Here is a 12,723-nt window from a genome sequence, read left to right on the forward strand (position 1 = left end):
GTCTGTGAGTGTTCGACCTTCTGTGATGAGTCTTTGGACTCCCTGAAGGCTTAAAAGTAATACTTACATTATACTGCAATGATAATGACAGATAAGAAAAAGCTTCTGAAAAAGAACCAAACCTTGGAATTTGTTTACAAAGATAGAAAAAAATCCAAACTTCATGATTCATTCAAAAATTTAGATTAATAGTCTTAAAGAGAGAGAAAAATACCTAAAGTTCCTAGCAACTAACTGAACAAATGTGAGAGAATACAAAATATGCAAGAAAACTGAGATATGGGTAAAAGTAGCTAAATACAGGTCATAGATAATACTTTAAAAGGCTTCGAAGATGAAAGAGTTTGACATTAAAACTGATGACAAAATCAATGACAGAACAGTGATAGAAAATACTGAAAAGGAATGTAATCAGGAGTATACATTAATGTATAAGATAGAAAAGCCATCAGAAACCTGAATATTCAAGCAAATATCTGGCTGTGAAAAGACATCTAGAGTAAATAATATTCAACTAGAAATGTTCGGTGGAGATATATAGAAAAGCCATCAGAAACCTGAATATTCAAGCAAATATCTGGCTGTGAAAAGACATCTAGAGTAAATAATATTCAACTAGAAATGTTCGGTGGAGATATAAAGTTTTACAGTGACTAAATTTATATTATGCAATACTAGTCATAATCAGATTTCCTATGACTGGTAAAGCTCATGGTATATGAGCTATACCATACCAGTAATATTTTTGCAAATATACTTGAGAGAGACTAAGAAAAATTGCAGAAGAGAACTTGGGGAAGTGGAAGCCAGTTTAAATGGTTCTTAAAGTTCCAAGTTCAGAAATCATGGTAATGCAACAAGGGTCTGCATTTAGTGTTGATATGGAAAAAGGAAATGACAGCCAAAAGAAAAGCTGTTCAAAACATTACAATTATACATAGTCTATATTTAAGTTATAATTCCATAGGTAGAATTGAAAAAAGTACAAAAAGTGTGATCTAAAAATCAGGTATAAATTAAAGATACCAAGAAATTATATACTTGGTTTAATCCAAGTGTAAGCAAACAAGTTTGCACCTGAACTATTTTCAGGACTGGGGCAACTCGTATATATAGAAGCTTATAACTTCACATTACTTGCCTTAGTATCCCATAATGCAAAGCACATATCCTTATGGGTATGTATAATGCTATGCATTATGGGAAGGATCACTACCCAGATTGGATTTGACCTTTGTTGAGATCTTGTCAGTGGGAGCCAAACCCAGAAATGATACCAAGGGTGAAGTAATGCAGAAGTCTGCATTATGGGATGCTAAGGCAAGTAATATGAAGTTATAAGCTTATAAGTTATATACGAGTTGCCCCAGTCCTGAAAATAGTTCAGGTACAAACTTGTTTGTTTACACTTGGATAAAGGATTAAACCAAGTATAAAATTTCTTTGCATCTTTAATTTATAGCATAACCAAGTGAAAAAACTTCCAACAACTAAAAATCAGGTATATAGAACAAGGTGCACACAGTGTCTCCACTTAAATTAATCATCTATATCACAATGTGAAGGAAAGTAGCATTAAAACTCAAAGCAAAATCAGAGCGATTCAACTCAGCTCTTTACAATTTTCAGATGATAGTATAATACAGGTTCTTCAAGATTCTTTTACTGAATAACTGTTATAACAAATTCGGAATAAAAAATCTAATAAAAAGACAAAGTATGAAAAACAGACAGGAATATGGCAAACACCAACTGCATTCTCTATGGAGAACATATACAACAAGTATTTTGTTTATTTAGCATGTTTAATGAAGAAGATAAATTAAATATGGAAATAGACTGAAGCATAAGAGGTATGGCAGGGAGCAAGTTGAATAAATTTATACAGGACAAGAGAGAAATCAGTAAAAGCACTAAATTAGTAGCATACAAGGCTTGCAACTGATTTTAGTTTATGGAAACTACAAAGCAACAATAAATATGAGAGTTGAGAGAAAAATTATGGGGATGAATAGATACCATCAGTGGCAGAATCATGTGAAAAAAATTAACTTGATACTGTTAAAATACATTCAAGAATGAGTGAGCAGAGCTAATCTAAGATGGTATGGTCACTTAAACAGTATGGGAGAGGAAATGCTTTAAACATGATATGCTAACAAGGATGGCTGAAAAATATCTAAAAAATCTACATCTAGGTTGACTGATGCAGTTTAAAGTGCTTTAGAAGAGGCTGACAATATTTGAAAAATAACGGACTGTTTAAGTGAAAAACTGTGGACAGGAAGTTAGTAATAATATAAAGTTTATCATGTAGCATTATCATAGTATCATTTACACCCCCTGAGGGTATATATATCAGGAATACGATGTTATGAGAACATGAGCATGAATGTTAAGCCTCAACAGAAGCAGGGTTCACAAAATTGGAGAGGGGGAAAGGGCTTGTTGCACAAGGATTGTACCAAAAACATATGCAACAAATTACAAGAGCAGCATCTTTAGAGTGTAGTTAAGATTCTGAGAGAGAGAGAGAATTGATTATAAATCAAGGAATGGCTGGATAGAAAAATTATACTCTGTAGGAAACATGAAAGAATGATTTTATCTTAATAATTTGCTCTTGTTTCATGACAAAGTTATCACCTGGTGATGGAAAATAAATTATCAGCATGGATAAAATAGAGGACATCTGGGTGACCAGTATCATAAAGTAGTATATAGAGGAACAAAGCAGGATACTGAGGGTAGTGATCAGCATCCATTCCATATACTAATGATACTAAGTAAATGACAGAGAACAATTCTTATATGAAGTTCTTGCAAGAAACTCCTCTGACCAGACTAGAGTTATCGGCAAACGATCATAGATCATTTGACTCATTGCGGGAGATCCAATCTATCCAAACAATCTCTCATACCTCCCCCTTGAATCTATTAACAAAGAAAGCACTCGCAACTGAATATGGCAATCAATTTCCACTCATTCACAACTCTCCAAGCAAAAAAAATCTAATCCTCACACCCCTACTAACCACACCTTTATTCAATTTCCAGGGATGGCAACTTGTTCTGGTCCCTCCAGCCAAGTGCTGAAACATTTCTCCTCCATCAATCCTATAAAACCCTTTAAGCAACTTAAATGTTTAGTTCATGCACAGATTTAAGCTTCCTCCTAAGCTTGTCATAATCACCTGACTTGTAGTTCCACATATACCCCCCCCCCCCTTCTTGACAGAATATTCCTCTGTTTTACAATCTTCCAAGTCAAGACCACATGGTCACTTTCAATAATCAGAGGCAATGTGGTTAACTTGGTTATGGATAGCTCTTCTGATCCTATGACCATGTCCAATACTCTCCCATCCCTAGTCCCCTCCATCACACACTGTCTTAAGTAATTATCTCTTAAGATGTGTATAAATTCTATTTCCCTCCTGCCATGTGATCTTTCTTCCTTTCAGTCTATATCTCCATAGTTGAAGTCCTTCATAATAATCACTCGACCTGTACTCATTGTACTAATTTGGCGATGCATGTCTTCCAGATCATCTGTGAAACTTCCTTGCCTATAGCAACAACCCAACTGTGTATTTTGCCTCGGTGGTGTCTTAATTTCACACCAGACTGCTTCAAATGAAGCAATCTGGTATGAGATTGCTTCCCAACCCTACTGCCTGTCTCCTATTCTTTTTTGGTTGCAATTCATTTGCTATCATCAGCAGTACGACTCCTCCCATCCTATTTTCTCTGGAACTACTACTCTTCACATATTTTATTCTATCCCTGTAACTACATCATCGGCTGTTGGCCAAGTCTCACTAATGCCTATAACTTTTGATGAGGTTGCACTAGCCAATGCCAGAAACTCCTCCCTCTTGTTCCTGATACTTTGGGCATTAGTATTTAGTAACTGCAGCATCCCTTTAGGCACCCACCCACCTTTACTTTCTGAATTGATTATCCTATTCACTATTTTTGCTTGAGAGACTAGATTCCTCACTTGGTCATTCTCACACTCACTCACTTCATAGGTACCTGCACACAAACTCACTTGCTTCCACCCTAATTGCTTAAGTTTTCCTGAATTTGCATTTCAGCATGCTCAGTGAACAAAGCTCTCTCACTAGGCACCTAACACTAAAACCATTTAGATACAGTCCATCGGCATAGTAGAAATCCTTCTTTCTGTTAAACACAGACCACGGATCCACAAATGCTACACCATTCTTTCTGCACAATTTATGTATAGACTCAATGACTATCGACACCCTCCTCCTCAGTTTGCCTGTATCATAGCATGGTAGGAGACTTACAATCTTCACCTTCTTGCTCTTGAGCAACTCTTTTGCATCCTCCTCATAGAATACTCTCTCCTCTCAAATCATTTGTACAAACCAAGACAATTATATCCTTCGACTTACCTTTTTACATCTGGATGGCATGGCTGATATTGTGAATTTTGCATCCGAAAACATGATTTTGTCACACTTTTGTACGTACTTATCTAATCATCGAGTCTCCGTACATAATTTTCTTCTTATCCCTGCTTCTTTTTCTTTTCAGCTCTACTAATCTCTTGCTGCTTCCACAATTTTTAAAGTTCGTGCTTTGTCATATCAAGGATAACATGCAAGCACACAATTTCTTTATTAATGTCCAATTCATTCTCCTCTATTTCCATGATTGCACATTCAACATTAAAAACATCATTTTCCATCCTACAGTCGGTACTGTCTACTCTACTAATCTTTGCTGCATTCTTGTCACCTAACAGACACTCACTTTTTAAGCACTTAATATACACTCTCTCTCTCTTTCCAGTTTCAATTTCTTTCCACATATCCTTTAATTTTCTCGATGAATACATTTCATACACACACTGCACTGAATGAAATCCCACAAATTCAGATTGCTCTACAAAATGGTCTTTGCCAAAATTGTTCGTCCACACATTGGTGACATGCCAACAATATCATATTTAAATTAAAAAAAAAAACTCCTATACCAGTCTATTTAAAACAAAAACTACAATAAGTTAACCTAATATTCTCAAACAGTAGCGCACTCAGGATTTAATCTTGGAGGGGGGGGGGGCGAGTTGAGTAGACGATTTGAGAATGTACACTACATTGCATACGACCTATGACTGAGCATTTGCAATGATTGCCAATACATGATATCCGTGATATCCTCTGGCCCAGCTTGGGCAAACAAAGTAGCGCTCGGTCCGGAAGAGCACTACTTCGTTCGCCTTGCGTTCACAGCGGCCGGGATTCCCGAGAGCTATAGGGTATTCCCACCTTATGTGGCCGCTAATTCATAAATAGTATAGAAATAGAAAACCCAATATAAATAAAAAAATGAATTTTAATTAGGAAAACATTTTTGGAAAATTTTCTAGTATTTTTTCCTTTTTTTTAAGGGGGCCAGGGCCCCTTGGCCCACCTGCCTGGGTGTGGCACTGTTCTCAAATAAAATACTAAAAAGTTACTTATTCTTCAGAAGTGATAATTCCACTCTACACGCAGAATACACCACCTGGCTTCCCAAATGCTGGAGAATAGGCTAAGTTCTGATATAACAGACCAGCTGTTAAAACAAATTTTATAGGATATAAGAAGTAAAAATCATTCATATATGGTACAAGAACAAATAGCAATCTCTGAAAATTGTAGATCATCAGCAAATATGTTAAAACTAGATGTACAGTAAGTGGCATCAATATATAAAGGTGGGATGGCAGAGGTCCTTTCCACATATCTGGGAAGTTTTGTTCTCCATTTCATCCCATGTTGGCCAGGTGGGTTGGAACTTCCACTTACTAGGTGAAGCAGACTCCCAACTACATAAGATGAAATGAAATAGCAAAATAGGAAAGATTCACCCCTAGCTCTCAAATACTCTATTGGGGAAAAGGAGCAGGATGGAAAGAAAAACAAGGAGGGTCCAGTCTACAGATAATATAACAGATGTATATTACATGAAGTAAGGCATGGTCCACTATCAGGTACCTCGGGTTTGCCACGCCTATACTCACTAAAGTGAGCCCTATTCCCAGATAAATTTTAGCATTTCATGTTATAATTTTGCTTAAAATAATGTTGAACTTCAGTACCGGGTCAATCTTTTGAATATTTTTTTCCTAAATATACTTGAAATTCTTTTCTTTTTTTTTGGATCCAGTATTCTAAAATGTTTTATGTTTCTGTATTTCCATTCTTAAGTGTCCTGCTATTTTGCTTGAAACTAATCTGTGATCTTTGCTTAATCTTACTGTTTATAATATTTTAATCTTGTACCATACGAGTACCAATATGGTGTCTGTTAATTTAATTTCTGTTAGTTCCCTACAAGAGTCTCCAGGTTAATTTGTTTTGAGGTTCCTATTGAAAAAAAGTGATTATTTTTAGATTTCATTTCTTGAAATTTCCACTAGCATTTCGCTCCTTTTGTTTCTAGTTTCTATACCATTATTTCCCAGATGATAAATTATTCCATTTACCGTATATATGTCAGCATATAAGAAGGACTAAATTTTAGGCTATTTTTAGGTTTTTAAGCTTATGTCGGTTGTATAAGACGATCCCCCAATTTCTTCTTTCTTGTATTAATGCAACATTAGGTATTGTTGTTATATCCATTATTTTTTTTGCAATAGCATAGATTTAGTATTTACACAAATTACTCTAATTAAAAGTGAATAGCTTCAATTTTAATTAGTTATTAATTTTGCATTTTTTTTTAAATTTTAGGATTATTAAAATTGTTATCATTTAAAATCATGGAACCAGCAACAAAACGAAGAAAGTATGAAGCTCGATTTAAAATAAGGGTAATTGAAATAGCAAACTAATAACTGTGCTGCTGCAAGAAAGTTTGACATAACCGAGAAGATAGTAAGATAATGAAGGAAAAAAGAAGATATTTTAAAAAAAATTGCCAAAGAAAACATGTGCGATGAGAAAGGGGATTACCCAATGGCCTCAACTGGAAAATCATGTTGCAGAATGAGTATTCGAACAAAGGCAGAATGGTTATCTGGTTAGAAGAAATATGATTAGAGCATATGCACTAAAATGGTCAAGATTGAATCCAGATGAAAAGATAAAATTTCAAGCTACTTCAGGATGGTGTAATCATTTTATGAACAGACAAAATCTGGTAATATGACAAAAAACGAAAATTGCTCAAAAACTACCAGCAAATCTTGACCACAAACTTACCAGTTTCCATAAATATATTATTCAGTTGAGACAAGAACATAAATTTCTATTGTCGAATATTGGAAATATGGATGAAACTCCTATGAGCTTTGATATGATAAGCAATAAAACAGTGGAGTCTAAAGGTAGTAAGAGTGTGCTAGTTCGAAGTACAGGTCATGAAAAAACAAGGTTTACAGTTGTGTTGTCATGTTTGGCTGATGGAACCAAGTTAAAATCAATGATCATCTTCAAACATAAAACTAAACCTAAGATAAAATTTCCTTCAGGTGTATTTGTACATTTTCATGAAAAAAGATGGATGGATGAAAATGATGTGAAATTATGGATAAATAATGTGTGGAACACGTGACCAGTCGGTATAATGAAGAAAAGTTTTATTAGTATGGGAACTGAGAATACTAAAAGCCTTCTAGAAAAAAAATAATAAAAATTATTGTTATACCAGGTGGTTTAACTTCTATATTGCAACCACTAGACATCTGCTTGAACAAACCATTTAAAGATCACATGTGAGAAGAGTGGAATAATTGGATGTTGAATTGTGAAAAATCATTTACAAATGGTGGATCTATTAGCGCTGCATCACTTGATATGTTGTGCAATTTTGTGATCAAAAGCATGGAATAAAGTAAAAGTAGAGACTGTAATAAAATCATTTAAAAAGTGGTATCTCTAATCTTATGGATTGTATGGAAGATGATCTGTTATGGGACACTGATGACGTTGAAAATGAAATCAATTTACCAGATTCGAACTGGGATCCATATGATGATAATTTAAAACAATGAATTTGAAAAACTATTTTCAACAGATGAAGAAAATTAACACGAAAATTGAGGTTAATAATTATTATTTGTTTTTTAAATATTATTATTACGTGACACCTCGAGGGAGGGAACCTACTCTACAACTCTAGCTCCACCACTCAATCCACCAACTATACCAACGCCGCCATCTACTGCAGACCACCACTACCATTAGTATTTCCACATACAATCACAAATATCCATGCCCATGGCAGGATTCGAACCTGCAGCCTTTTGGCTGGAGATCAGATATGCTAACCACTTGGCCAAACAGGCCAGCAAGAAGTGGCAACCGGCAATATTACAATAAGACTTACATCTATTGTAATATTTTAAATAAATTTATGTAACAAAAAATTAATCTGATTTGTTTATAAACACTGCCTATTTTCTTATATAACGATGTATTGTAATTACTTAAATGTTCATTCAAGAAATTAAGCTTCCCTTTTTATACTCGCCGTATAAGATGAAACATGATTTCGAGGGGTTTTCTTTTTTATTTGAGATTCATCTTATACGCCGACATATACAGTATATCCATTTTAATAATTCATCATCATCATCAAATTCCTGGCATGTACCCTCAAGGGGTGTACAGGATATGATAGTACTGCATGAAAAATTTACATCATTACTAACTTCCTATCTAAATTTTCCTCCAAATCAGTCTGTTACTTGTCAAGACTCCAACATTATCAGATCTTATATTTCTATCGTCTAAGGCACTTTGTACCGTATCAATCCACCAATATCTTGGTCTTCCTCTGGGTCGTTTTCCTGCAAACCTGGCAGAGAACACTTGCTTTGCTAATTTTTCCTCGCCCATTCCACCTGAGATTAGCTCTGCTAACACATTCCTGGATGCTGACAATGTCTGGTTCTTTCCTAATATCCTCGTTTTTAATATGATATTGCCACTGATGCCATCTGTTCACGCCCGTAATTTTTCTCAGGACTATCATATCTGCAGTCTCTAGTCTTTGGTCAAATGTTTTACTTCTGACCCAGCTCTCAGATCCATAAGTTAAACACTGTCTTGTATACAGCTAATTTAGTGTTCCAATTAATTTCTCTCTTATTCCATATGAATTTATTCAGTTGACTTCCTACCATACCAACGTTGTTGATTCTGTGGTCTATTTCCATATTTAATTTACCATCTTCCTTAAAATCGTGCTTAAGTAGCTGAAATGTTTTACTTGTTCCACAGGTTCTCCGTTCATAACACATTTGACATTTTCAACGATTCTATCTATTTTCATTGTCTTTGTCTTTTTATTGCTGACCTGCATACCATATCTATAACAACAGTTATTCAATTTAGTCAGGGAATCTTGCAAACTTATAGTGGATTTATTTAAAAGTATAACATCGTCCGCATAAAGCAAAGAGCTGACATTAATATCTCCAATTCTGATATCATGTTTAATACCACTTTCCTTCATAACGTGATCCATATAGATAATGAATAACAGAGGGGATAATGTACATCCTTGTCTCACGCCAGATTTAACATTAAACCATCTTCCTGTAATTCCTTCCATTCTAACTGCTGAATTACAACTCAAATAAAGAATACATATTGTTTGATATAATGCCCCATTGACACCATATACCTGTAGCGTATTGAATAGCTTCTCTCTTGGCACCTTGTCATATGCCTTTTCCAGATCGACAAAACTTAAATACAGATCTTTGTTATATTTCCATGCGTTCTCAACTATTTATCGTAAAGTGAAGATCTGATCCTGACAGCCTCTGTTTGGCCTGAATCCAGCTTGTTCTTCACCAAGCTTTTCTTCCACAATTCTTCTCAACCGTTTCTCAAGTATAATTGCATAGATCTTGCCAGGAACACTCAGTAGGGAAATACCTCTGTAATTCTCACTTTCAGTTTTATTTCCCTTTTTATATATGGGTACAATGAGAGCTCTACTCCAGTCATCGGGAATTCGTCCCTCTGTCCAGAAGTGCAGCCACTGTAAGACTTTTATACCACCATATTTCAGCATTTTGGTCGAATATCATCTATTCCTGCTGCCTTTCCACATTTCAAGCCTTTGATGGCTTTTTCTACTTCAAGTATGAACATGTATTCCTGTTGAGTGTTTTTTACCACTGCGCTATCACTGCTTCATTTAGCAATTTTTCAAAGTAATTACTCCACACTTCAAGGATATCTTTTTCTCCCATTTTCATCTCACCTTTATCATCTCTAACTCCTTTTACAGCACTCTTTCCTCCATATTCTAAGCTTATTTAACACCCTCCAGAATATCTTACCACCTTCTTGATATTTATTTTTTATGTTCTTACCTAAGTCCTTCCATGACTTTTGTTTAGCTAGTTTTATACAGTGTTTAGTTTTCTTACATTTGTCTCTGTATTCTCTAAGAGCACAAGTTGACTTATTTGCCAGGAACTTTTGATATGCTTTCTTCTTTTCCTTCACTGCCTCTTTAACTTCCTGTGTCCACCATGGAGTTCTGATTTTTGTATCCTTGCACACAACCTCACCACCTGCCTCTCTGGCTGAATCAGTCGGGGTTTTCTTCAAGGCTTGCCACTGATTCTCCAAGGTTTGGTTCCTGTTCTCACTCTTTCATTTTTTCTTCGATAATCTTTGTGTATTTTTGTCTACAATTCGCATCTGAGAGCTGCTCAACTTTTATTCGCTTTAATCTTTCTTCAAGGGGTTTTCTTCAAGGCTTGCCACTGAATCTCCAAGGTTTGGTTCCTGTTCTCAAACTCTTTCATTTTTTCTTCGATAATCTTTGTGTATTTTTATCTACAATTCGCATCTGAGAGCTGCTCAACTTTTATTCGCTTTAATCTTACATGTTAATCTTTTCAATAGGAAATTCAATTTTATCCCACTCAAGACTAAATAGTGATCATTTCCAATTTCAAATTCTCTGTACACTCTGGTGTCCTGCACCAGGGAGAAAACATCACTATCAACAATAACATAGTCAATGAGACTTTTCTTATTCCTTGCCTCTTCTCTCCATGTGAATTTGTGCACATTTTTATGTTGGAACGTGGTGTTAGTAATAACCAGTCCACATCCTGAGCAGAAATTCAACAGGTATTTGCCATTATTAGATATGCTCTTTTCTCCAAATTTTCCCAAAATATTTTTGTGTCTTACAATCATTTCCTACTCTGCTATTTAGATCCCCAATAAGGACCAACTTTTCCTTTTTCATTGTGTCAGTTGCTTTCTGTAAAGCATCAAAAAATTCCTCCACTTCTACCTTAGTAGAACCTTTTGTGGGACCAAAGGCACAAATAAGTCTCATTGTCCAATTCCCGATTCTGATATTTGCCCACATCACTCTACTTCAGACTGCCTGCCATTCAAGAAGATTAGCCTGTATTTTGTGTTGAATACTATGGCTACTCCTTCTTTTCCTTGATTTTCATTGCCTGAATATAACATTTTGTATTTATTGCTCAGAAAAATCTCACCAGTTTTTGTCTTTTTTGTTTCAGTCACCCTATTATGTCGATCTGGTACTTATATAATTCCTCTGCTAGCTCCATTTCTTTCTTTGCCATTCAGGCTTCTTATTTTGATAGTACCAATCTTTAACTCTGGTGATATCGAGTTGGAGTGTGCTTTCAGATTTATTCCAGTAGCTAACTTTTCGCTGTTTGCCCTGGTTCCCTGGCGAAAACAACGGGGGCCTTGTTTAACTGGGCGACGTCCCAGCCGGCATGAAATTTTGTCATGTTGTACCATCATTTTGTATATTGGTTTAAGCCAATAAGAATACAATTTAATTGGCTAAATCCCAAATTGCTAACCCATCCTCGTTTGTTAAGTATCCAGGTAGATACCCAACAGGGTGCATCATGAGGAGGGTGAGGATTGGACATTAGTTCAGAAGTCCTGGTCGGTTCTCTGCATTCCTTTAAAGGCTATGTGGAGGTCTCCTCTCAGTTATACAGCATTGACTTTTAAGCACCCCTTTAATTTTAATACCTTCAATCTTTTTATCCATGTTTATTAATCTGTCACAGATAAGAGTAACCACATTATAAGTAGCTATATATAGAATTCAAGCTAATTGTTTCTTCTTATTTATTTAGTTTTCTCTTTTTTAAAACTTGGTCAGGTTTATTTCCATCCAAGAAAGCTCTCCTTTGCAGGTTTGGCAGGAAGAACTTCATGGGCCAAACAGTCTTAATTTAAGATTATATAAATGTGCCCATTATGGCCTTTCTTTCTTATCTTTGGTCTAATCTTCCATGCTGACCAGATGGTTTGGGAGATACATTTTGTAGCTTTCTGCTAGCTGTATAGTAGAATAATAGGAAATAGAATAGAGGTACCCCTAGTACTTGACTTTCTGTAATAGCATAAGACCTGAAATATCATAGAAATTAGAAAGTAATAAGATAAAATTAGGAGACAAGAAAGAGATTTGGCCATCAGAATAAGCATGAAGCACGATTAAATCCAGCTTAGGTACCTCAGGACTGCCAGTCCCGTGCTCACCAGATGCGAGTTCTTGAGGAGACATTATTAAACACTATAAACATTAAATATGCAGACAGACAATAAACAATAAATATATCATAACATACTCTTGTGAAGATGATGATGTGATGCTCGAGTGAAGACTAGATGATCTTGAAATAACATCGACATCTTCAGTAGGAGTAACTGCAGATTCCTG

At 35.4% G+C, this 12,723-nt stretch overlaps 1 protein-coding gene across 4 annotated transcripts in view; it reads right to left on the reverse strand.

The window, feature by feature from the left end:
* unc-104 (kinesin family member unc-104) overlaps positions 1 to 12,723 on the reverse strand; it is a 942,286-nt gene that overhangs the window by 71,617 nt on the left and 857,946 nt on the right. For all 4 annotated transcript variants that reach the window (XM_090394094.1, XM_090394092.1, XM_090394093.1 and 1 more), the window contains exon 40: positions 12,632 to 12,720. In XM_090394094.1, coding sequence (XP_090250220.1) covers positions 12,632 to 12,720 — 89 coding nt within the window. The remainder of the gene's footprint in view (positions 1 to 12,631; positions 12,721 to 12,723) is intronic.

Source organism: Typopeltis vanoorti, chromosome 6 (genome assembly GCF_054136105.1).
Source record: "Typopeltis vanoorti isolate ZY-2024b chromosome 6, IOZ_Tvanoo_1.0, whole genome shotgun sequence".
Classification (NCBI taxonomy): domain Eukaryota; kingdom Metazoa; phylum Arthropoda; class Arachnida; order Uropygi; family Thelyphonidae; genus Typopeltis; species Typopeltis vanoorti.